Source organism: Colletotrichum chrysophilum (assembly GCF_026319265.1).
Source record: "Colletotrichum chrysophilum strain AFK26 chromosome Unknown scaffold_50, whole genome shotgun sequence".
In the NCBI taxonomy this organism is placed as follows: domain Eukaryota; kingdom Fungi; phylum Ascomycota; class Sordariomycetes; order Glomerellales; family Glomerellaceae; genus Colletotrichum; species Colletotrichum chrysophilum.
Genome location: NW_026517337.1, coordinates 280,402 through 305,219, shown reverse-complemented (window position 1 = coordinate 305,219; position 24,818 = coordinate 280,402). Strand labels below are relative to the sequence as shown.

General features: G+C 50.2%; 9 protein-coding genes across 9 annotated transcripts; 5 read left to right on the top strand and 4 right to left on the bottom strand.

The window, feature by feature from the left end:
- Window positions 1–3,122: 3,122 nt before the first annotated feature.
- Window positions 3,123–5,160, top strand: COL26b_006705 (uncharacterized protein; the record flags this gene model as incomplete). Its single annotated transcript, XM_053179517.1, has 4 exons — window positions 3,123–3,644; window positions 3,705–3,872; window positions 3,926–4,011; window positions 4,215–5,160. The coding sequence occupies 4 exons, from the start codon at window positions 3,123–3,125 to the stop codon at window positions 5,158–5,160; spliced, it is 1,722 nt and encodes a 573-aa protein (XP_053036628.1).
- A 332-nt stretch (window positions 5,161–5,492) lies between these two features.
- On the bottom strand, window positions 5,493–7,502 carry COL26b_006704 (uncharacterized protein; the record flags this gene model as incomplete). The annotated part of the gene is made up of 6 exons (XM_053179516.1): window positions 5,493–6,006; window positions 6,062–6,202; window positions 6,253–6,608; window positions 6,672–6,794; window positions 7,033–7,128; window positions 7,182–7,502. The coding sequence occupies 6 exons, from the start codon at window positions 7,500–7,502 to the stop codon at window positions 5,493–5,495; spliced, it is 1,551 nt and encodes a 516-aa protein (XP_053036627.1).
- A 727-nt stretch (window positions 7,503–8,229) lies between these two features.
- On the top strand, window positions 8,230–9,414 carry COL26b_006703 (uncharacterized protein; the record flags this gene model as incomplete). The annotated part of the gene is made up of 4 exons (XM_053179515.1): window positions 8,230–8,466; window positions 8,529–8,699; window positions 8,768–8,917; window positions 8,992–9,414. 4 exons carry the CDS (start codon window positions 8,230–8,232, stop codon window positions 9,412–9,414), a joined length of 981 nt encoding a protein of 326 aa, XP_053036626.1.
- A 440-nt stretch (window positions 9,415–9,854) lies between these two features.
- On the top strand, window positions 9,855–11,019 carry COL26b_006702 (uncharacterized protein; the record flags this gene model as incomplete). The annotated part of the gene is made up of 2 exons (XM_053179514.1): window positions 9,855–10,074; window positions 10,877–11,019. 2 exons carry the CDS (start codon window positions 9,855–9,857, stop codon window positions 11,017–11,019), a joined length of 363 nt encoding a protein of 120 aa, XP_053036625.1.
- A 43-nt stretch (window positions 11,020–11,062) lies between these two features.
- COL26b_006701 (uncharacterized protein) lies at window positions 11,063–12,077 on the bottom strand (the record flags this gene model as incomplete). The annotated part of the gene is made up of 3 exons (XM_053179513.1): window positions 11,063–11,119; window positions 11,213–11,729; window positions 11,782–12,077. The coding sequence occupies 3 exons, from the start codon at window positions 12,075–12,077 to the stop codon at window positions 11,063–11,065; spliced, it is 870 nt and encodes a 289-aa protein (XP_053036624.1).
- A 1,339-nt stretch (window positions 12,078–13,416) lies between these two features.
- Window positions 13,417–13,839, top strand: COL26b_006700 (uncharacterized protein; the record flags this gene model as incomplete). Its single annotated transcript, XM_053179512.1, has 1 exon — window positions 13,417–13,839. The coding sequence occupies one exon, from the start codon at window positions 13,417–13,419 to the stop codon at window positions 13,837–13,839; it is 423 nt and encodes a 140-aa protein (XP_053036623.1).
- Window positions 13,840–14,821: 982 nt separating this feature from the next.
- COL26b_006699 (uncharacterized protein) lies at window positions 14,822–16,770 on the bottom strand (the record flags this gene model as incomplete). The annotated part of the gene is made up of 2 exons (XM_053179511.1): window positions 14,822–16,540; window positions 16,765–16,770. The coding sequence occupies 2 exons, from the start codon at window positions 16,768–16,770 to the stop codon at window positions 14,822–14,824; spliced, it is 1,725 nt and encodes a 574-aa protein (XP_053036622.1).
- A 1,294-nt stretch (window positions 16,771–18,064) lies between these two features.
- COL26b_006698 (uncharacterized protein) lies at window positions 18,065–19,803 on the top strand (the record flags this gene model as incomplete). Its single annotated transcript, XM_053179510.1, has 4 exons — window positions 18,065–18,188; window positions 18,248–18,655; window positions 18,712–19,098; window positions 19,187–19,803. The coding sequence occupies 4 exons, from the start codon at window positions 18,065–18,067 to the stop codon at window positions 19,801–19,803; spliced, it is 1,536 nt and encodes a 511-aa protein (XP_053036621.1).
- A 125-nt stretch (window positions 19,804–19,928) lies between these two features.
- Window positions 19,929–21,386, bottom strand: COL26b_006697 (uncharacterized protein; the record flags this gene model as incomplete). The annotated part of the gene is made up of 4 exons (XM_053179509.1): window positions 19,929–20,091; window positions 20,146–20,300; window positions 20,362–20,676; window positions 20,727–21,386. The coding sequence occupies 4 exons, from the start codon at window positions 21,384–21,386 to the stop codon at window positions 19,929–19,931; spliced, it is 1,293 nt and encodes a 430-aa protein (XP_053036620.1).
- Window positions 21,387–24,818: the final 3,432 nt, after the last annotated feature.

Below are 24,818 nucleotides of genomic sequence, written 5' to 3'. Positions count from 1 at the left end.
AAAAATGATGGAGTTTGGATAAAAACAGAAAATGTTGTAGTAGTTAGAAGTAGGAGGTTATCTAGAAAGTGGGTGGCTGGGCGGCATTTTTTGGGTGGCCGGAATGCAGGGGTGGCCGGAAAGTGGGTGCTTTGACTTATTTATATACGAATTCTGTATCCCGAAGGAACCCGACGTGCAGCTTCTCCGGGTAAAATAAATGTCAACTGCATCTGTCCAGACCAGTCGAAAGACGCAACATTATCTGCTCTGCGACGAATAAGCCTTCGCATACCGCATGATACTGGTTTAAAAGTACAAATTTTCATTGGGACATGACTGGGGACGAGAAGGCCGATTCACCATACTCGCCCAAACAGTAGCTGAGGAGATCGTTGGGTGCGCAGTCAGGGCTCAAAGACGATGCGACAGCATCCTGATCAGAAGTAATGTATGATCTTAGGCCATAAGCACCGTCGAGAAGAATATTTTCCCACGAAGAGGGACAGATCCCCACAAAGGACCGCTAGTATAGTGAGGGTTAAGAACTGATAACTCATAGACTTGTAAGACGGCTAACGAATGGCATACCACAAGTGGAAACAATATCGAGCGTTAAACCATGAAAGCGTCACGGGTGGCTGCGGCACAGGTCAAGCCAGCCGATTCGTCACCGTTGGGCGATTCTTTGTTAGGAAATCTTATCTCCTTTGGGGCATCTTTGCGATTTCCCAAGGCGGAATGTAAGCACCAAGGTCACACTTGAACCCTATTGTTCTCTTTAGACGCGCTAGAGATAAGAGGCAAGGCTCAATGTGGCCCACATCGAGATCTACAATGGACTTGAACGGAACCGTCGTCCGGGCGACTCCCCGCCGGCCCGGCCGGAGCAGCCGGCGACGTCCGGAGCTGGCCTGCTCAAGTCCACTGCCGAGTGGGGCCGACCGGCTACGGACACTCATTTCGGAGGTCTCGGCGACTTAAGTATCTGCCAAGCGCCTTGGCTTTCAGCCTTCGCTGCGCCGGAACATTCATTTGATGATAGCTCATCTCATTCAAGTCAATTGGCATAGCTGAGTCGAATTTGTCACGGCTGGATCCATACCAATGCTTTCAGCGGAAGACAGACTATGGCAGCAGTGCACCTGCACGTGGACTGTCCGTAACTGGTGATGGGGAAGCTTCTATTGTTCAAGCTTAGCCAAGAAAAGGCAGACTTAAAACATTACGCAGATCCATTTGTTGTCAAGATCTGGCATCTTGCAGTCAGTGCATTGCCGCTGATCATTTTCGTGTGGACGAACCAGGGTCTTTCGCTGTTCAGTAATCCAATCTTTGCCCGCCAAATAGGCTATTGATGATCTGCATGCTCGGGAGGTCAATGGGCCGCGACAAGGCTCTCAGCTCTCGGTCAAGCAGCTGACATACAAGCCAAGACGCTGGAAAGATAGCTCAGGATAACTCATGTGGGACAGAGTCATCGACTTTTGAAATTGCTCACGATCTGACAGCGTGGGGAAATCTGCACCCCCAGCTCGCGACCGGGGTTGAAGATGCAATCCGCTTACGCGCGAACAATGCGTGATGGGGAAACCCTAAATATCGATAAGTGCAGATTTTGACAGCGGGAAGAGGAAACAGTGATTACATTGATCGACGATCACAATGCCCACAGCAAAAGACATGAACTGCCGTCTGAGCGTGAAGAAACAAAGGTTGGAGTGGACAATGAGACAATGCCCTGTAGTCCACTAGCAAGGCCGACATGCTTGGCAGAGTTAGCTGGGATAGGTGAAAAGTAAACAGGGGTTTTGCTGTTCCTGCCTGCGAACCACTCCGATAGAGGGCATATGCATGCACATCAGTCAGGGTTCTCTGATGATTTCCAAGTGTCCGGATGCGACTTGATCTTAGATCCGATGAGAATCTCGGCAGCAGGATCGGTCCCAATGATCTCGAGAAATCTGTGAGATCTGACGTCAATTGAAATGCGTCACCTGGAGTGCTTTGCTGTGGTATCCAACACATTTGTCACGATTTCGACCCCAGAGTTTCATATCACATGGCACTCGACAACAATAGCAATGCGTATTTTGCCCCAGACCGTTGACTTTCTTTGACGAGCACGAGGCGACGGCATCCCCCAGACGAGAACCATGTGGAGAACGAATTGGTCGCCATCCTTCCCGCGATTCGTCTGCGCAAGTGCCGCTCTTCGGAATCATGGAACGAGTCGATCCGGCACAGAAAAGATTGTGGCGCTAGAAATGATCAACAGACATCTATCGCCGTCAATCTCGACGCCAGGTACGAAAAAGATCTAGCATCCCACAAAAGGACCGGAAGCCCTGCGATGCCGTGTTTCTCGTGTGCCTGTGAGCCAAAAAAGCCTTTGTCTTGATATACAGGCATTTGATTGGACATGCCAAAGACCTGACGCATGCGAGGCTGTCCACCTCACTTTACCTCGAGCAGATTGACTCATGAAGATCCCTTGCTTTAGACTGAACGGAACGGCCAAGCGAAGCCACGGTAATGCGCTGATTGGATCATCAGCCATCTAGCGTGACGGACGATAACGTCTAGTCAAAGTTGGTTTGATTCGGGTGCCGGGAGCACGGACGAACACCTCAGTGATCGACAAAACAAAAAAGCAAAGTTCTGAGGGACGTAGGGAGAACATGAGTCGAAACATGGGCCTGAACTGTTCAGAGTAGTCCTAGAGTAGTTCATCGCGGGAAAGCAGTGACCACAGCCGACAGACGCCACAAGCGGGGGGAAGCGGTTCAATATTAGCCTGGCCATAACAGGATTCGCTGCTCCGGACAAGCTGTGCGGCTGTATCGCACCCTTATTACTATGCCAAGCACGCTATCGTTTAACTGATTCTACCGATTTGGATGGCCGATCACAATGTGTCCAGGTGCCGGTACCGTTGGCCCGCTGGGCTTCTTCGACTGTGGCTGAACCGTTCCTCGGTCATGGACTCTTCCTTCTCCATTCCCCACTCATATCCCCACGCACAAAACTTCAAGAATGAGGCTGTCTTGAAAAGAAGACACATTCCCATCCTATTTTTGTAAAAGATCAGACCAGGAGATGCCCCTTTCTCTTCATCCAACAACTCCAACACAAACGTCACCATGGATCCCGCAGCGATGGCGAGCCTTACGATCTACAACTTCCCGCCTATGCCGCCGAATTTCGATAGCGTAGGCATTTTCTATATGACCTTCTGCGTAACATGGACGGTACTCGTCATCGCCGGCATGATCTTCTGCTGGGTCAATCGCGATAGCCCCGTCCTCAAGATCCGTGGCTTGCCGCTGTCCTTTGCCGCTATCTTCTGTCTTCACCTGTACTGGATTCTGGCCCAGATCACCTATCCTATCGGTGGAACAATGCCGGCCGTTCTGGCCTACGATGTTCAGTACTTCGTCATGGGAACCTGGTTCCCGCTCGGCATTGCCTTGTTCCACGCATCCAACGCTCGTTTCTTGCACGTTGCGAAGCTGCAGAAGCTGCATTTTGCGGATAAGGGAGAAGGAATCAAGCGAGGAAAGCTCGGCTGCGATGGTGCCAGGACATCCTGGCTTTGCCGCTTAAGGAACATGGACTATACGACGAAGATCATGATCCCCATTGGCTTGGGTCTGGTTATTCAGGTACGTAACGCTCTTCCATAGACGCACGGATCCAATCTGACCCGCGATTGTTTGACTTAGGCATGCTTGACTATTGGCATGTGGCTCGCTTGCAAGAAGTATCACCCGACATTCGGCATTCCTGGTACAGAAATCCAGGGCTCCAACGTCATGGAGCAGTTGGTAGACTTGGGTCGAGGATGGGAATGGTGGCCGACGGTAGTTTGGCAGTTTCTCTGGTCGTGGATTGTAAGTCACCATCGATTCTGTAAGCAACATCACCATGTTTCTAACGTGTGTAGATTGCCCCCACGATGCTTTGGAAGGCTTGGGGCATCCGCGACACAATGGGATGGCGCACACAAACCATTGGATGCTGCCTCGCCAGGTTTGTGACACACTGACTCGTCCAGTAATCTTCATCGTTGCTGATCTCTATCTAGTCTCCACGCTACACCGATGTTTCTCATTGCTTCGTATGTCCCGGCGTTTGCGAAGGTCAACCAATACTTCACTCCAAGCCAGTGGTAAGGCCTCAACCTGAAGCCATTTATTTGATCTCAAGAAACCGCAGCTAATAATAGTATTTAGGTTACATCTCTCGTCCATGGTGTTCGAGATCTTTGCCGTCTTTGTGCCAGCATTCCAGGTCATCCGATTGCGAATTCTAAACAAGAAGGCAAGGGATGCGAACGCCAAGTGGGACACGTCGTCTCAATCAAGTACTTTGAGGCCTATGTCTAACGCTATGGGCACTTGCGTCAACTGCAGGCGTGAAGCCTCAGCCAGCCAGTTGGAGAAGGGCCTCGCAAACGTGTACCAATCAGACAACATTGAAATCGGCCCGGAGCCGGATAGCCGTCTTCTCACGATGAGCGCTCTCGACCACGCCCTCCGCGAGAACACCGGTTCTCTTCAGGAATTCTCGGCTCTCTGCGATTTCTCCGGAGAGAATATTGCCTTCCTGACCCGCCTGGACGCATGGAAGACCTCAACTTGGCCTCAATTTGCTCTGAACTCGAAAGCTCATTCACTGAGTGGTGAAGAGATGCTGGAAGCCTTCAACAGCGCCCTCGACATCTACGCGGACTTTATCTCGATCAATCTCGCCGAGTTCCCTCTAAATCTTCCATCAACCGAGCTCAAGCATCTTGAAGCTGTTTTTGAGAAGCCCGCTCGCATTCTCTTCGGCGAAGACTCTTCACTGAACCACATCACCCCCTTCGATGATGCGTATCACACCCGTAATGGTCAGACCTCAGGCAGTGGACAGGACATCCGAGGCCAGATCCGCTACACCGGCGAGATTCCCTCCAGCTTCAACCCCAATGTGTTTGACAGCGCTCAGGGGCACATCAAGTATCTCGTTTTGACCAACACCTGGGCCAAGTTTGTTAAAGAGATGCACCAAAGGAGGCGGTCAAGCGAAGCAAGCAGGAGTGTCATATCGACAGAATCAGAGACATCGCTTTTGAACAGGGTCTCCACAAAGGTTACAGATATGATGCGTGGGAAGAGTCGCTCGGATTCTTCTTGAAAGCCTTCGTGACAGGTGTACAGTCACTCATTCATTCGTTTCTTCCTCTTTGCTTCTATCCAATACCCGGGAGATTTCCCACACCTACACAAATGTAATCAGACATTTAAACAGTAAGACATATCTAAGAATAGCCAGTTACATAATTGATACCAAAATCGCAATGGAAGAAACACATTGCACAGTAATTTTGCAGTAGTAGCATATCTGTGTAATATCATTGCTATCGCGGGTTTTGGCCCAATCGTTATGAAACTGACATGCATTGAAACGTCCCAAGCGGGAATTTTCTCAGAATTTGATCATCTCTACTTGAAGTGCTAAAGACACAATCAATGACTCAAACCCTTCGCGTGCGCCTTTGCAACATCCTTCCAGTATCTTTCTGCGCTCTTCTCTCGCATCTTCCTGCCATATCTAGTCATGACAAAAATACTGGCATTCCACACAAATCCAATGGCGCCAACGGTGATGAAAGTATCGCGATAGCCCATGTGGTTGAGCCAGGGAGTGATGCCGTAGTTTATGGCGAAGCTCATCGTATTACGAATGATGACGCAGGTGGTGATCATGTCGCCGCTCAGTTGCGGGTATGATGCGATAGCATAACCCAGAGATCCTGCGACCGCCAGAGCGTTGTTGATAGCGAGCGTGAATTGAGAGATAATGAGCCCCATCCAGTGGATATGGTAGGCAACTCCAAGGCCGTAGAGGATCATGCTGAAAGGCACCAAAAACATCGAGGCCGCGAAGAGCCACAGAGAATGCTCTGACTCGGAAATTCCGTTGTTGCGACGCGCGAGGCGAATTGTCAGGATCTTTCCAACCTTGCCGCAATAGTAACCTCTGCAGGAAATATGTCAGTTATCATTACAAAACAAACCAAAGCATTTGGACTAACCCGATGATGGTACCAAGAACGCCTCCCGCGTAAGCGCCAGCCACACCGGCGGTAGAGAAGCCGTACATGGTGGTGTACACGGTACCTGTTGTGGCATTCTGAACACCAGACCACACCAAGTTGTTGGCGCCGTACATCAATCTGAATTCAGTTAGGCCGCAGTCCTGCTCCAAAGATACCATTGAACTTACCCAGCGTAAACGACAGAAGGATACGTGAAGCCTCGGAGGGCGCCAAGAGCAATATCCAGCATTCGGTTGGGTCTCGGCTTGTCCTTGATACCTAACTTCTGGACAAAAGTCTTGCGTGGGTACATAACCTGTCCAGTCTCGCTGTCGACGGGGTTGGTGGTCGGAGTTCCCTGCTTCTCTGTTGTGTTCGCAACTTTCGACTCCTCCTCGCTGCCAGTTGCAGATTCTGTTCGTTGCGCTTCCGAGATGACGGGTGTTTCATGGTCCTCCAGTCTCGCGGGACGATCGTAGTTGGTCTCTTCCATGAAGAGGAAACAGTACACCAAAGCAATTCCGTTGAAAATTGCGCACCACCACTGCGAGGAAGAGAATATAGTCAGCATCCACCCTAAGACCGAGGTTGAGATGAGGTATCTTACCAGAGTCCACTTCCATCCCATACCGACGTTGATGAAACCAGAAAGCATAGGAGCAAGCTTGCCTGTCATAGAGAGACCCCATCCATAGAGCGCAAGGTACTTCGGGCGTTGATGAGCGAACCACTACGCACCAATTAGTCTTCATTCGCTTATATAACAATCCTTTTTGAATGTTGCGCCTACAATGTCGGTAATCGAGATTTCGCAAAGTGATTCGACGGGTGCTCCGAAAAGGCCAAGCAGAATACGGCTCGCAAGATAGGTATGCTTTGTAGTGCACATCGGTGCAGTAGCGAGGATAATCTGAAAGGCAAATCTAGTTAGACAACAATCTTTCCAGGGTCTGCATTGGATGGTTTACAATGTTCGCCGCAAGGGAAGCCAGGTAAGCAGGTCGCTTGCCATATTGGAGAGCGAGAGGTTGCCAGATGACGCATCCCCAGCCGTAGAAGAGAAACTAAAACACATGTCGTCAGAAACAGTATCTTGAAATCGCACAGCCGGACTAACCATGATTCCGGTTCCATTGTTGATGTCGGCCAGCGATAATCCTGTCGCTTTTCGAATGGGAGTGACGACGGAGTAGACTGCACTACTTGGAATGGCAATCATGATGGTGTAGAGCACAACGCATGATGTAGCCAGCAGCTTGCGCTTTCTAGTCCAATTCAGAGGGTCTTCTGGGTCTTCTGAAGGGCGAGGAATGAGCACGATATCGTTCTCGCCCGAGCCTGACGCGTGCTGCCCAATAACGGAGCCATCTACGTCGATGAGCCTCGAAGTGCCTGGAGGTAACCCATCTCCTTCCGCTTTGGTGTGGTCTTGAGCCATGGCCGCAAAGAGAACCTTCTTTCAAGTTTGGCTATCTCAGAGGACGATTTCTACAAGGAGGGGGAAAATTGGCAGGAATCGGGGAGGCCAAACAGAAGCGACGACAACGCAGCGGCAGAGTATGGGTGCCTCTTTACTACTTATCGCTTCCGCTGATCGACTGCTTGGGTGAAGATATGGTCTTGGCTCACCGAGGTGAGCTTTACAGAACAGTTCAATGGAGCTATCTTGAAGTGATGATAAGCTGCGCCCGACAGGGGAAGCTATGAGCGCGGAGCATGCGGGGGCAAGCTGATAACATATCTGGGGCAAAGACTACCAGATATCTTTCGGGGACGCTCCGACACCAATCCTACCCGCTCAAAGGACCCATTACATGCTTTTTTCGGGATTCGGATATCTTCATCCAGTACAATTGCTTGTTTGCGAACTTGGGGAGGCGGGTTTCGTGCGGAGCTGACATGCGGGAGGACTGGATGACCATTGTAGTGGAGAATGGACCCGCTTCTGCACTCAGTTATGGCAGTTGACAGCGATAGGCGGAGAGGCGATCGCCGCCGCACAAGATAGCTCCAACTGATAACGAAGAACCGACTGGCTGGAAGAAACCGTACAAAGTGTCTGGGCTCTCTGACAAGCGAAGGTATGAAGGCTGGTGATTTACAGAGATTGACGCAAGTGCCGGCATACTGTTGTAACGTCGTTGAATCATTTCCTCCCTGATATCATGGCTATCACGGCCCTTGCAAAGAGTTGGCGAGAGCTAGCCCAGACGTGCATTGACATCCAGAAGAAGTCTATTCCGAAGGATTACGAGCTGCCGCAAAGTCAACTGCCGCCCAAAGATCGCCGAAATGTTCAAAATGTTCCCTATGAGGCAGGAATCCTCACGCCCGAGGAGCTGGAAATGACGGAACAAGATGCAGCGGGTTTGCTGGAAAAGTACAGATCTGGCCAATGGAGTGTCAGACAGGTTGTCACAGCTTTCTTGAAAAGGACAACAATAATTCACCAATTGGTATGGAGGCTATTGGCAGACTTTTGGTGCACATGCTGATGATTCGACGCTTGAAGACCAACTTCGCTACAGAGATTCTCGCTGAATCCGCTTTGCAGAAGGCCGATGAGCTCGATGCTCACTATCGAGAGACCGGTCAGTTGGCAGGGCCGCTGCATGGTGTTCCGATCTCAGTGAAGGTATGTGGGAACTTTTGTGTCTGCTTTGATGGAAAAGCCCAGATGGCTAAACTGCCCTGAATTCGCAGGAGCACATCGGTATGGGTGGTCGAATTACCCATGCCGGTTTTGTGGCGAAGATCTCGAACATCCCGTCCGAAGACGCGCTTTCAATCCGCATTCTGAAGCAGGCAGGCGCAGTGATTCACGTTCGAACAAATCAGCCTCAGTCTCTGATGGTACGTGACAACATATTTCCCAAATCATCTTCGTCTTAAGACTTGTTCAACTGACGTTGAATCGTTTGCTATAGCATCTGGACTGCAATAACAACATCACTGGGCTCACTTTGAACCCCCATAACGTCCTTCTTTCTCCCGGCGGCTCTTCAGGAGGTGAAGGCGTTTCCATTGGCGCAAAATGCTCTGTTATGGGCGTAGGCACCGACATTGGTGGCAGCATTAGAATTCCGGCCGCTTTCAATGGCTGTTACGGACTCCGCCCGACGGCTTTGAGAGTTCCTTGTCTTGGAAACTTTGGTATCACCTTTGGTCAAGAAAGCATTCGTGGGGTTGCGGGTCCACTGGGACAGAGCGTGGATGACCTGGACAGGTTCATGAGTGCCATGCTGGGAGCAGAACCGTGGCAAACAGAAACTTCATTGGTACCTTTGCCTTGGCGGCAAGTAGCGCTGAAAAAGGACATTAATATTGGTGTCATGTTTGATGACGGGTGAGTACTTTGAGCTCTTTTGCATGAGACTTCGAAGATGACTAACAGATGCGATTTATCAGATGCGTCAAGCCTCACCCACCAGTTCTTCGAGCTCTTCAACATGCAACAGACAAACTTAAGGCTGCAGGAATCAAGGTCGTGGAGTGGAAGCCTTTCGACCATGAACGTGGCTGGAAGATAGTCGTAAGTCAAGGCAACTCGTCTTCAATCACAAAGTCAGACATCATGCCGGCGCAGCCGCTGACTTGACACGCGAAGTCCTCACTGTACTTCCCACAAGGCCCGAAACCGTACCTGGACACCTTTGCCGAAGGGGGTGAACCAGCGCTTCCACTGACGCACCACGCCTTTGCATTTTCCAAGTCTCGGCCGCTTACAATAGCTGAGAACTGGGCTTTGAATGCTGAGAGAGAGGCATACCGACGCGAATATCACGCTTTGATGAAGGCAAAGGGCGTTGACTTCATCCTTTGCCCTGCATACGTCGGGGCGGGAGTGCTGCAGGGCGGAGCAAAGTACTGGAACTACACGGCCATTTGGAACATTCTTGACCAGCCAGCATCTATTCTCCCAAGCGGACTCCGGGTCGATAAGAACATTGATAAGCCTGAAGAGGCATACACGCCAAGGAATCAGCAGGATGAGGAAGAATGGAAAGCATGTAAGTTAATTCCTCCCGTCGATCATTCCAAGCACGAGGAAAGCTCGGTCATGCTAATCATCAGTTTCAAGACGATCCGGATACTTTTGATGGCACTCCAATTTGTCTGCAGGTTGCGGGCAAACATTTTGAAGATGAGGAAGTGCTGCAGGCAACACGGTTGATAGACCAAGTTTTGAAAAGCAGTGCATGATTTCCGGAGTTTGTGCGCAAGACGCTCGCGCTTTAGATTTTTATAGACCATAGAAATAGATCTAAATCGCCGCTGCGATTTCTAACTTTGGCGTTTTGGGCGCCATCCTGAAGATCCTTCTCTGTTCATACTTTCCTATTGCCAATTACATACTCAAAACCGTCGACGATTTCTCATTACAGCATCATCTTCTTGTTTGCCGTTCCGACGTCGCAGATTAATTTCAACGTCGATACGATTTGAAAATCCACTGGTAGTTCGCGAACAAACATCGACAGGGGGGGCGGGGTCGATGCAACGGTGACGTATGGGTCCCGGAAGCTTATCATCGGCGCTTCTAACCGTGTGCCGCGGAATAGATAACGCAGCTGCATCCATTGATAACAGCCAACATCTTGCTGGGTCTTCGCTCGGCCTTTCCTCTATCAGAGCCTACCCAATGAGTTCATTGGGGAATGTCGAGCGTCGCTGTCAGATGCCTTTTCCAAACTTGTAGGTTTGGTGGGATTAGAACTGGACGGACATGATTGGCGCATTGATCCCCCAGCACTTCCTGGGCAACTGACGGTTGATAGTGACCTCAACCTAGTCGGACTTAATTATCTCCAGTGCGATGTGTGGATTCCTGTCGTATGCAGTTCTTTCGTGAGGTCGGCAAGAGCAACACGGGCGGCGTCATGAACGGTGGCAGCACCGAGATCACCGATGACTGGATGTGCGAACATCACGAAATCAACACCTTGGCAGAATAGTTTTGCGGATTCGTGTATCATTTCTGAGTTATCTCAAACGACGTTATTCTCCTTTAGACAGCTCTCCCTTTGACTTCCAAATCTCGTACTCAAAATCGGGCTGAAACTCAGTATATAATGTTTCCTACAGATAAACTGTCAGCGATCATTCGAGCACGAGGAATTAAGGGTACGCAATAGCATGAGCACTTACCGGATCAGCATTGACCTTTGCCGTGAAGTCTGCCGCCTTCTCACTAATGTGGTTCTTTGGCAGCCCAGTGCTCTCAACCATGATTTGGACCTCGCAAGACTTCTCCATCAGCGTGAAGAGATAGGCCGCCTCGTCGACGGTGCCTCCAGTTGTGAGTAGACCGTGGTTTTGGAGAATCATAACACGACCCGTGCTTCCAAGAGCTTCAACAATATTCTGACTTTCCTCGGCATCCAGTACAACACCACCGAATGACTTGTACACAGCTTGTGTGCCCCAGAAGTTACAGCTGTCTTGGTTGATGATATCCAGTGGTCTGCCAAAGGTTGACCATGCCTTTCCAGCTGGCGAATGTGTATGACAGGCCGCATGGATATCTGGTCGAGCCTTGTGAATGATACTGTGAATCATGAAGCCTGCAGCGTTGACGGCGACTCTGTTGCCCCCTATGACTTGCCCATCCTCATCAATGTGAACCATGTCGCTGGCCTTGAGCATACCAAAGTGCTTTCCGAGACTCCAACAGGTCAGTATCTTGAACCACAAAGGTCATAAAGAGAGAAACTCACGGGTTGATCCAGAATGTGCTGGGATCTACCGGGTCACGGACGCTAATGTGACCACTGGTGCCCTCAGTAAAGCCTTTACGAGCGAAGACTCGGAAGGCGCCTGCCATGTGCTCAAGTTGCCATTGTCGTTTCTTGTAAGGGTCGGTAATGTTGGGGATTCCAGCAAAGGTGAAGCCGCCAGTTGCCAAGGCAGCAACGCCCGTTTTCTCCGACGTCTTCTCAGAAGCAGTTTCCAAAGCGATGGTGTTGGTGCTCTCAACCGGCTCAGCCACCGTAGTAACTGTTGTGGTCGACATGGTGACAATGAAGGGCTCTTTGAGTAAGCTGATCTATCGAGATATGTGAAAAGAATGGCCAGGTTCTCAGTTGAACGCAATCTTATCAATGCCTCGGATTCGCCTTGAATGTGCTCACTCTAGTAAATTCCCACTTCATCTGGTCCGCGGTCCGACATAGTCGACGCGACGCCTCCATACACCGATATTGCTACCCTGCCAGTGTCAAGCTCCACTGTGGCCGCTTACTCGGGCAATTCACAGAAGTCCTTTCGCTGTCGACTTCCCCGTAGAATGAACCCTGCATGAGCTCCACCTGGAGCTATCATGAGCTTAGCCTCTTTCGGCAGGCAACTGATACCCGTATCTTGACCCAGTTCTTCCCCGCGATGATTGTCAGATTGAAGGCCCAATGAATTGCGGAGAAAGTCAAAGTGATACTCTGCCATCCTGCTCTCGCTCCCAACTTCCTTCCCGTCAATGCGAACGATGCAGCTTGATTTCATGCACCCCACAGTCTCCGCGAAGCAGCCCGATGCAGTCCCAAGCTCGTTTGAATGCACCCAGCCGTAAGAGGACCAAGACTTTCACCGGCTGCTGGACTTGCCGCGGGCGCAAAGTCAAGTGCGACGAGATAAGACCCCATTGCCGCGAATGCCGTGCAAGAAATTTGCAATGCGAAGGTTATGGGGCCCGTTTGCAGTGGCTAAGTCCAGAAACAGGTGTCCCTACTCGCAAGGGTTCTCTTGGTCCTGAAGAGGCGGGATTTCCATCGAGACGAGAACTTCCTCTGTGTAGGTGTTCTATGCCAGAGTTGAACTCTTGACTAACATGAGGATTAGCACCTATCAAGCAGGTTCTATCATGGAGTCAAGTTGATGGCATCTTAAAGACGATTGAGTCATTTGATGCAGCGTCGTCTTGCGGTGAAAATGGGCATCTACACGTTCAGAACTTTGGCGTATTCATGGCAAGAAGAGCTCTAGAGTCTAATGATTTCGGACTGAATGAGGACGTAATGCCCAATGGTCACATTGAGACTAATATTAGCAACCAAACTCCTGGATCAGACTTGGACGACCATCACTCTCCGCCGCATGTGGTGAACAGTCAGACTCCAAATGGTTTCGCATCACCTTCAAACTCGGAAGCGGCGGTAGCATGGGAGTTATGCAACCTCCATGAGCATCAGGCTCGTAGGCCTTCAGTTATCAGGCATTGGCAACCGCAGACTCTCTCTGATGGTGCCTGTAAGATCAAGGCTATTCGCCCGAGTAGCTCACAAATCTCTGAGACGGAGCAAAGCCCACCACAATATCAACGTCAACACACGGGAATCATTCTGCCCAAAAGCCCCCCAATGTCCATCTTCCCCAGCCAAGATCGCTTCTTGATGCATCACTATGTCCATACAGTAGTGAACATATTCTGTGTCATCGACAATGCCAAGAGTCCCTGGAAAACGATTCACATTCCCAGAGCCATCCAGGGTATCGGGGAGATGGATGTCATGGGGTCAACATCCAGAGTGCGCAGTGCCCTGAGGAATGCTTTGCTCTCAATCAGTGCCTTCTTCCTGGCCAATGTTCGAGCATCTGAGTCACATCCCAACGAAGCTGTCAAGTGGGTGGAGGAGGCGATGCAGTACAGATATAATGCCATCGGGCTGCTGAAACAGGCAGTTGAGAGTGACCTATATTCAGGAGGAAAGCCTAAGTATAAGGAGTACCTTGCCACCATGCTATCAATGATCACGATCAATGTGAGTTGGCAGCTATTTTGATTGTAAACCTCGTTCCAAATCTCTAACCGTCCTCTTCTCAGATCATGTCAGGAGATACCAGCACCTGCGCTGTGCATCTAGATGGTGCGAAACAACTCATCAGCCATAACAGAAAGTCCAGGGTATCAGGAAAGACGCGAGCCTTGCATCGCATCTACTTTTATCTTCGAATCATATACGAAAGCACGGCCATTCATCCATCTGGTGGTGATGTTCATGCTTCACCGGCTAGAGAGGCCTCCGACCAGTCTGAGGCCTACATCTCAGCGGACTTGAGTGATTCGCATTCTGAAGATCAATCTGAAGAACCCACTGAGATGGCTAGCTTTGAGTGTATCTACGGTATACCTCGAAGTCTCTTGCTCCTCCTGAAAGATACAACCAATCTCATCAAACAGGTTTCCCAGGCAAGAGAGTCTGGCCAATCGTCAGAGATTTTTGAATCGTTGAAGAGCCAATGCGATAGTCTGGAGAAATCCATTCTTGACTGGTCGCTAGAAGACGAGCTTGCTCGATGTTGTCAAACCAGTACTAGCACAAGCTTTGACATCATCTTCAATCAAACGAAGTCTTTCCATAATGCTCTAATCATTTATTTTGCCCAAAACATCCATCTCCTCAGCTTTCGATACCTTCGACAGTACGTGGAGGCAGTGTTGCAGGGAATCGAAGCTATCGAGAATATCAAGACCGACAACAATATTTTGGCAGCTCCGATCTTCTGGCCAGCGTTCATTGCAGCAACGGAAGCATTCGATCCTCAACAACAAACTCGTTTCCGGAAATGGTACGAAAGAGTTGCGATCTATGGGATCAAAGCAGTCAGGACCGGGAGCCGAGTAGTGTACAAAGTCTGGGATAGAGGTCCGTCAACAGACGGTCGAGTGACGAGCCTGTGGAGAACTATTATTGAGCAGACCGGGGAAACACTCATGTTGACTTGATTAGGAATTTTGCAACTTTTCTAAACAGTAAAGAAGGCTTAATCCCTGAAGCACCAAACTCTCATCCCCCCATTGCCGCCACGATTTGCCCGGGCATAGTACGGTATGAACACGAGATCTCTTTCCTCACCACGTTCCCATGGCTTGTGACTATACAGCTTTGAGCCGTTCGCATTCTTCAGTTCTGTTCCCCTGGCAATCACAGGGGTGACCTCATAGCCCAGAATATCCAGTGGAGAGCCATCCTTCAGGCTTGTCGTCGAAAGGATGACGTTATCAATGTCCAGCTCGTTGTCGACATCTTCGATGCAATACACCAAAGGCCCGCGCCGAACGCATACCTCATTTTTGCCAAGTTTTGGGTTGGCGTACATGAGCTGCGGCTTGAAGCTGAAGACAACTTGAACCCTTCCATCTGTTCCTTCTGGCAGGTACAGATATCCGTCTTTGCATGTGCCGTCGCCATTTGACCCATCAATCGTGTAGCCATCCGACCACCCAGGAATCCTCAAAGCAATTGTAACTGTGCCTGACCACGCTATCTCGACCTTTCCAGACCAAGGTGCAGCAGTTTTGATCGCAACCACAGCGTCGCTTCCAGGCACGTGAAGCACACTCTCGATGTACAAGTGAATGGCCACTCTTTGATCTTGCATGGTGTAGATGAATGCTCCAAGATTGCCAAGAAGCTTGGCGACGTTTGGCGGGCAACAGGCGACGTCGAACCACCGACTCCGCTCCTTCGGTCGGCCTGTGAACGTGCGAAGAGGGTTCTCATAGTAAAACGACTCTCCGTCTAGACCGATCGCGCCAAGGAAGCCGTTGTACAGACCAATTTCCATAACATCGGCGTACTCGGAGTTGAGGTTGAGACGAAGCATTCGTTGGCACCAGCCAATCATTCCAAAAGTTGCGCAAGTCTCAGCATAGCAGACACCACCCTCTTCGGTATCCCCGAGCACGTATGGGTGTCCAAATCCCTCCCATTGACGGACAGAACCCAGTCCGCCCGTGATGTACATCTTCTTGTCGACCATATCTCTCCATAGCGCGGCCAGAGACTTGTGGATACCTTCATGCTTTGTCAAACGCACGAGGTCGGTTGCGGCGGTCATGAAGTACATGGCTCTGACAGAATGACCCACCAATTCAGTCGCATCTGCTAGCCGCCGATCGGCTTGGTGGTAGCCGTAGTCTCTAGGCATCCGGTAAGTCGGTCTGAACTCAAAGCTGAGCCAATCCCCAGGATCGTTTCCTCTGGCCCAAGCTTCTTTGTCAAAGTAGATCTCGTCCTTCTCATCTCTTGTTCCGCGCTCGAGGATGAAGTACTGAGCTACTTGCAGAAGAAGGGGGTCCTTGGTCATTTCGTATAGCCTCAACAATCCAATTTCGATTTCTTGATGGCCAGGATAGCCGCGTCTCTTCCCAGGCTCTGATCCAAAGATTGAATCAATATGCTGCACAACTTTCATGACCGGTTCCAGAAGCCGTCCGCTGCCGGTCAAGGTCTCGTAGGCGACACATGCTTCGATGAGGTGGCCGATACAGTACAGTTCGTGCATGTCGCGGAGATTCGTCCATCGTTTTTCGATTCCTCGCACGGTGTAATACGAATTGATGTAGCCATCTGGGTGCTGTGCTCCGCGTATGTTGTCCACGGCCTCTTCGACATTCCTCATCATCTCCTCGTCGGCGTGTGTCATGAGGAAGTAGCACGCCGCTTCGGTGGCTTTGTAGACATCGCTATCCCAAAACGGCTGCACAAGGTTGTTAGCAGAAGCCTATGTGCCTTGGAGTTCCAATATGAACTATAGCTTTTACTCACGTGGGGCTGGGGTTGGTGGCCTTCTTTCCATTTCAAACAGTCCCAGTGGCCTGATTCTTTTTGGGCTTTGACCAGAGCGGGTATAGTTTTCAATCGGCCACTGTCACGTAACTGCGCCCAGAAGGAAGATGTGATCTCGACATTTCGCGTGGGGACCTCCATGATGAGTTACCTCCAACACCAAAACTGATGCTCACTGTTAGATCACGAAGAAAAAATTGGAAATATGAAGAATCCCAAGCGAAAGCCTCAAAAGTCAGGGATAATGCAAATGAGGGGATCTGAGGAGTCTCAAACAGTGCCTACGAAGCGCTCCAATAAGATTCATGTGGCGAGTGTTGGCACCTCATACGTCACTTGCTGAGACCATCCAACACCCGATCTGCAACCTGCAGTAGCTAAAATGTAGTTCTTACAACCAACTCTATCCCACCCTACAGTAGATTGTGAAGCCGGCAAGGATTGGAGCCGCATGCCGCGGCAAGCGTGGGGTCCGACATCAACAATGCGGGGTAATATCGCCTGTTTATATGCGAGGTTATTGATGCGTACTGCATGTTTAATGGATGCACTTAGCCTAAGATGTCATCTTCCAAGCAGCTGTCGTACCGAATGCGAAATGCAGATGGATTCCTGTGAAGCGTCACGAGACCTCTGGACACAGAATCGCGGGGGTGTTGAGGATTCGACTCCTAGAATTTCTCCGATTGCAGGCCATTAAATGACATGAAGGTAGGGGAGTATTGTGGCTGTACTCTGAGCACACGCTCATCCCAACAATACCACAGTGAGTCCAGGATCATATGGGCATCCATGGATACCCAATGGAAGGCGAGTTTTCCCATCGGCTTTGGAGAGGCTTTACTGGACTGCCCTACTCGAATGATCATATGTTTTGCCACATGCCTTTCTCCACTGTCAGACTACATCTTGGGACGTGACAACCGGGATACATGTCAGAAGACATCGAGCTGCATTGAGGTGTACTGGCGGGAATAACTCGTCCCCAATGCCAAGTCGGCCGTCGGCCTTCGGGTGGTTAGCTTTGAAGCACTGAGAACCTCCTTTCTGATTCGCTACAACGGCCACACAAACCAGAATATCGGATTCCAGACAGCTCAAATTTGACTTGTCCCAGGAGTCTGGAAAGGTATCTGGGGAAGGATCTCACCATCCCCGCATCTAGACTGTTTACGTCGATGGTCTTGCAGGATACTCAACTGGAGGCCAACTCCATTAATAGTCACTCACATGCGATTGTCGTTTTTTACGTGGGATAGTGTCCTCGCCGGTTTACCTATAACTTCAGAGACAACACGGTTCCTTCAATTTCAGCTTCTGTGCCAAATACAATGTTCTCTTCACCCTGAACATGGCTCCTGGAACCCCTCCTGAGATTTCTGCTACAGCGCGTCAGCCTCATTCAGGGGCCACTGTGAACATTCCACTTGATAATATGGATGTCAAAGAGGTTCAAGTCCGCTCAGTGGAGCTAACCGACGCTGTCGCCAAAGACAAGCCGAACTACCGTTCTCGGTCGCAAGTCACTCTCTGCGTGATCATCCTATTTGTCACATTGAGTAAGTGAATGATCGAAGTCCATTCTCTCAAATGCGATGGCTTACTTCCTGCTCGTCAGATGGCTGCATGAACGGATACGACGGCTCCGTGATGAGCTCTATCAATGCTATGGACCAGTTTCACGAACACTACGACGTTGGCAGAACTGGACCTACGATTGGTCTCGTCATGGCTATCTACACTGCTGGTCAAATTTGTGGAAGTATCTTCTCCGCTGGAGTTATTGACACTTTCGGTCGAAAATACGGGATGGCAGTTGGCTCGGCCTTTATCATTGTCGGCTCTATCGTCCAGGCAACGAGCCAAACTCTTTCCGCGTTCATAGGCGGCAGGTTTATTGTCGGATTCGGCGTCCCCATGTGCACGATTGCAGCACCGACTTATATCGTTGAGATGGCGTACCCCACATGGCGAGGTCTGGCCGGCGGTCTCTACAACGTCTTGGGCTGGTATATTGGCTCTTTGAGTAAGTCACCAGTTATGCGCACTACCACTCTGCTGAATCTAATGCAATAACAACAGCTGCTACTTGGACGTGTTATGGCACCGCAAACATCCCCGGCGACATGTCATGGCGCGTGCCATATATCGTCCAGGTCGTCCCGGCGGCGGTCATGTCCGCTACGGTTTGGTTTATCCCCGAGAGCCCTCGTTGGCTCTTCGCTAAGCAAAAAGACGATGTCGCCAAGTCCGTACTTATCAAATACCACGGTAACGGCAATCCAGATTCTGCTGTCGTCAGACTTGAATGTGAAGAAATCAAGTTCTCCTTGGAGGTTGAGGCAGAGCTGACCCGTGGGAGATGGTGGGATTACAAGATTCTCATCAAAAGCCGCGCCAATCGCTATCGCATGTGGATTCTTGTTCTAATTACGGTGTTCAGTCAATTCACTGGCGGCGCTGTCATAAGTTATTTCTTGCCATGTGAGTCAATATAAACAATTCCCTCTGAATTCATCATCCTGTTTCAAAACTCCAACTCACACATACCTCACAGCCATTCTGGAGACCGTCGGCATCACATCGTCCTCTCAGCAGCTCCTGATGAATGCGTTAAACACGGTGTTCTCGTTCTGCGGCGGCATAGTCGGCGCATTTTTCGTCGATAAGGCCGGTCGCCGGCCCTTACTGCTTTGGGGAGTCTTTCTATCCGGCCTCGTGTACATCCCCATCAACGTTTTGGCAGCTCTTTCCGGTGGTCACATAGACACGGCATCAGGATACGCATTCATCGCGATGATATTCCTTTATGGAATCGTCATGTCATTCACATGGACACCGCTTCAGGCGCTGTATCCAGCAGAGATTCTCAACACCGACATACGGGCTAAAGGAATTGCAGCAGACAAGTTTGTTTCAGGTATCGCGAGTTTTATCAACCTGTACGCGACACCGATTGCTCTCAAGGACATTGGATGGAAGACATACACCATCTTCCTGGTTCTTCATTTCGTCCATCTGGTGCTGATGTACTTCGTTACCGTTGAAACCAAGGGAAGATCTTTGGAAGAGCTTGAGGAAATCTTCAACGATCCGAAACCTGTTAAGCGGAGCAAACAGCTCAGCAGAGTTGTTGTCGGAGCTGGCGTTGGTGTCAAGGTTGCGGATGCTTAAGAATTTGTCTGCCTAACAGTCTGTCCCAAATGCCCAATCATCGATACAACGAGGCTAGTTCTATTCTTGCAATGACTCTTGGATATGGATCAAACTGGTTTCCATGTGAAACAAAAAGTACTAAGTTACTCAATCTTCCTGGGCGTAATGTAGCAGTTAACAGGTCCCTTCTCCCAAAGCAAAAACGCCTGGCTCCTCTCGTCCCATCCCTTGCTATCCTCCGCAATCCTCATGTCAAAGTTCCAGACCATTCTGGCAACGATCAAACGCATCTCCGCATAGGCCAAGCTGTTTTGTGGTCAGTTTCACGTTGTACCAGGTGATAGCCCGGGGCAAACTCACTTTCTTCCGATGCAGTTCCTTGGGCCAACAGAGAAAGGCTGGAAGGCCTCCTTCCTGTCACCAGAGAATCGCGGATCGTCGAGCCAGCGCTCGGGAATGAAGGAGTCGGGCAAAGTGAAATGGTCGGGGTTGTGGAAAACAGGCCAGTGCCAAACCTGGACAAGGCTCTACGCTTCATTAGTTGTGCGACCAAGCTGTTTCTGACGCTCAACTTACTCCTTTTGGTACGTGTTGTCCCAAGAAAAGACCATCACCCTCAGTGACCCTGCGCATAATGCCCGTTGGAACAGGCGGATACATGCGGAGACTTTCGTTGATGATAGCCTGCATGTACTGGAGCTTCTGCACGCTGACCATGTTGATGTCGTCTTCAGTGGCAAAGGCCGATCGGACCTCGTTGTTGAGCTTCTCTAGAGCACTTGTATGGGTGGTGAGATAGTACGTGATGGCCGACAGCGCGGTCGCAGTAGTCTCAGATCCCGCGACGATCAGAGTTGAGGAGTTTGCACGCAGCTCTTCAAACTGCAGCTCCTGTGAAGACATTAGCGAGGAAGTCCGGATATAATCGCAAAATCACATACCATGGGACCCTTCTTCCGCGTCATGGAGTCCATAAAGTCCGGGCGCTCCGTCTGAGTAGCAAGTCGTTGCCTGACCTTCTCGCGTGTGAGTTGCATGTGCTGTTCTCTCTTGTTCTTGATGCTCGTAGGCATGAACTTCATCAAAAGGTTCTCGATAGGAGGGTAACGTCGAATGTTAAACTTAAAGGCCCCCTCTTTCACGCCGGCGAACAGAATTTTGACCCAAGGGTGGTAGTCGCTGTTGTCCAAACAGCCGAAGGGTTCGCCAAACGCCAGGTCTCCGATTACGTCGAAAGTCGTCCAGTTGTACCACGCAACCATGTCCAGCGGCTTAGATCCTCCAGCACAGTTCTCATGCAGCCGCTGGAACAGCAAGTCCACATACTTCTTGATGATAGATTCTTGATCGAACATTGACTGAGCCGAGAAGCCATGGGACAGCGCTCGTCGGTATCGGGAGTGATCTTCGCGGTTACCGCCAATAATGCTTTGCCTGTTATCGCGCATGAAGACTTCATCCCTGCCGTGATCGCCAGTTCCGTTCTTGAGGTTACCATGCAAGTCCTTCCATGCGTCGGGGTGGTTGTAGGCAAGCTCGTTGGGGGCGACTCGCACGATTGGGCCATACTCTTGGTGAAGCTCAAAGATTTTCTTGTGCATTTGACCAGAGAGGTATGCCCGGGTATACGGAAGACGAGTCGCGGCCCACCACTTTGGCCCAGGGTATTTTCGCAGGGGATGGAAGCACACATTGTAAGTGAGGACCGAAATAAGAGTGACCAGGCCCTGTTCGCGATGTTAGAAATCAACGCAGCTGGAATCCGACTTCGAAGAAAAGGGGTTGACGCACCAGGCAAGTCACTAGCAAAAGTCCCCACGCGATGTTGTGAAGAGTGAAGAGCCGAGCTCTGTCATCGAGAAGATACGTTGCCATATTTGCTTTGATGCGTCCAAATTGCTCCAAAACCGATCCAAACTCGGTTACACTTGGAAACATGAAGCTGTAGGAGTATCTTTCCCATCGAAGACTGGACTGAAGTCTCTTTAATCCAAGCAGAGAGCGGGATTCGGTCCAGGACTCTGCAGCCGAAGCCCCTATGAAACGACGATCTTCGAGACACAACTGCAGGGCACGGTTGCATCTCTGTGGGTATCACGCGAAGTCCGCGCATAATCCGGCTGTCATCGCGCCTCCGGACCCCGCGATTTGCACAATTATGTGCATAACTCGTCCGGCTTGGCCCGCGTCCGGCCCATTCCGCCCCACTTGAGATCGCAGATTGCGGCACATCCATGCCGCGGTGCAGCCGTTGTGCAGTCGGCAGTTCTGATCGTTTGATTTAAGAACTTGCGGAGCTGCGGAGCAATCCGTAAGGCCTGACTGAGCGGTAATCTTCATGTAATGATTGGGCGCGAGAACGTCGCTCGAATGCGAGATTTCATAAACCTGGCTTCCAAGCCGGCTAAGGGCAGCCCCTCCCGAAAAAAAGGCTATACGGGGCACGGAGTTCAAACGTCATGATGAACCGGACGATGCTACCCTTGCTTGAAAATATCGGCGTTGATAGGTTCATGCGTCTGGAAGCGAGGAGTGTTCGCGATCCCGACACGTCTAGCTGCATCTTTCTCAGGCCACAATAATATGCATTGGTACGCACCATGTGCGTGAACGCGGAAATATTCAAACGTCCGTGCTTCAAGTCTGCATAACTTCCCCGTGGCAAGTGACATCCATGTCTGTGCGGCACAAACTGCCAATAACGCAAAGGCATTTACAGTCAGGCGATCAAGTTGAAATTGGTGAACCATGACGTGTGCTCTTGAGAAGCTGAGGAGAGCGTTGCAGGTAAGTCGTCACGAGCTATGACAGTGAAACAGGAGTTCAATATTGGTTTTCGGCGCCGACGCGGCACCGACTTCGCACGGCCGAGTGGACAGACTTACCGGTCTGTGGAGCCATCAAGTCCGATGCCATAGGTTTCGATCCACGGAAAGTATTAGAAGGGACTTCTGTGCCATGTGCTCCATCTTCAAGATTTAACGGGGCCTCGACTGCGTTAAGCTCCGCGCAGCCGGTTTAAATCCGATATCACGCTGGTGGAGAGATCATACCATCCTCACACTGATCGAATTCTGCCTCGGACCAATCGTTGTGATTATTAAAAGGTATGCGTGGTGAATCAGGGCCAGCACATCAAGTGAGATCATCAGTCCCAACTTGCAAGAGGTATGCACTACAGACAACTGATCAACTCATTAGTTGTTGCGAAGATCAGTTGCAAAGGGACTTGGCATTTGCTTGGGTCCGTTTCTTGCATGTACCTTACATACGGACCATCAGACGAAAGTTCATATGATATATAATCTAGTGATCCAGGCAACCCCCATTCGATGGGGAAGTTGATGTAGTCGCCAATCAATGGTTGATGGCCATTGGTCGACCCTATCGATCTTAGCTCGTCGAATTGCTACCTCGAGCTGACATTGGTCATAGATCTGTGGACCTTGGGGCTGCGAGGGGCACGGCAACTTAGGTTCCTTCCAGACCGGGACTTTCCAAGAAAGTTCATACTTATTCGCAGGAGACGTTCAGTTATAAGACTTTCGGTCTAGACTAAATGATTGGGTAAAGTCTTGCTACCACGTGTCAGCCCCTCAACTGTGCCCGACTTTAGAGAATTCATCGAAAAGTATCCAAATCGAAAACCAAAAATGAGGAAAGCCATAGCTATCTGATTAAGATGTGAAAGGGTTGATGGAATTATGGCTTAGTAGCCAACTTTGGCATAAGTCACCGACGTTACATTGATGGATACAAGCCGCAAGCACCCAGAAACCATATATGCAGATGCTGACATGCTTATACGTACAAGTAGAATCAGCCACCTATTATCTGTCGGGCGTTCTTGGCATTAGAAACTAACGCTGCTTCCTATTGGCAGCCGGCCAGCGATGAAGCCAGAGCAAGCCTGGCATAGAAACTCTGGTAGTCATCCCACTCTTGCTTGCTTCAATTTCTCAAGATGACAGGTAAGTCTTCAGTTTCACGAAAGGATTTGAATGCTGGGCAGTCATCACCCCTTATACGAGCCTCAGGAAAGCCTTTGAATGATGAGACTGTTTGGGCTCTTGTCGTCTCCTATGAAGATTTGCATATTGTCACGGGCTAGAGCCCGGATTGATATCTCCGGCTTCGCCGGAGCAGTTACCGAGATCGGGCTCCGTTGGACCCACTATTCTGCCGCAGTACGCCGCCTAACCCGGCCTGCTTCACCGCTGTTAGGTGCCTACCCTTGTAAAGTCCTTTCTTCCTTCTTCAGCTTAGAATAGTCAATCGACGGCACCTCTACGCTGAACAAGCCTAGGGGCCAGCCCCTTACATTTAGGAACAAATGCTCCCGATCTCCCAGACCTTTTGTATAGAATTGTTGTGAGGGGGGAACCATCTCTCAATCCCAGTCCTTATTCTCTGGAACGTCGCATCAAGCCCTTCAAATTTGCAAATCCTTGATCTTCCTGCTGGCTCGTCTTCGGTAGTACTCCGCTGCTTCCGACTTGCTCGGAGTGGCATCTGGGAGAGCAACAAGCTTGTTTCCATCCTCTGTTGGCTCGCGTAGGAAGCGTTCGAGGGTGTTTTGTGGCGTCTCGGTGGTGGTATTTGGGTTATTTGATGAAACGGAAGCAATGTTGGCACTCCCTGTTGTGTGGCTATTTCGAGAAGGATTAACGATTAGCATACGACGCCTACAATCACAAGTGACAAAGACTCCAGATCAAGTTGGGAATAGAAACTTACTTGGACTGCATGGCTATCTATTGCGTATGCGGTGTGCCAGGTGGGAGATGTTCGAGAAATGCAGTATTTGAGAGATCAAATGTTAATTCTCTAATGTTGACACACTGAATTACCAAGAAAGTGCCACGGAACGATGTCCTGTTCAATGAGAAGATACGTTGCGATCATGGTGCTCCGGGGCTGTATAAATACTCTCCACTATCATAGATCTGAGATGGAAGATATCCTAGGTAAGTACAGAAGGATGCGACGGGGATTTGGCGTCGAGACTGTTCGCTTCGTGAAGCCCCAACGAG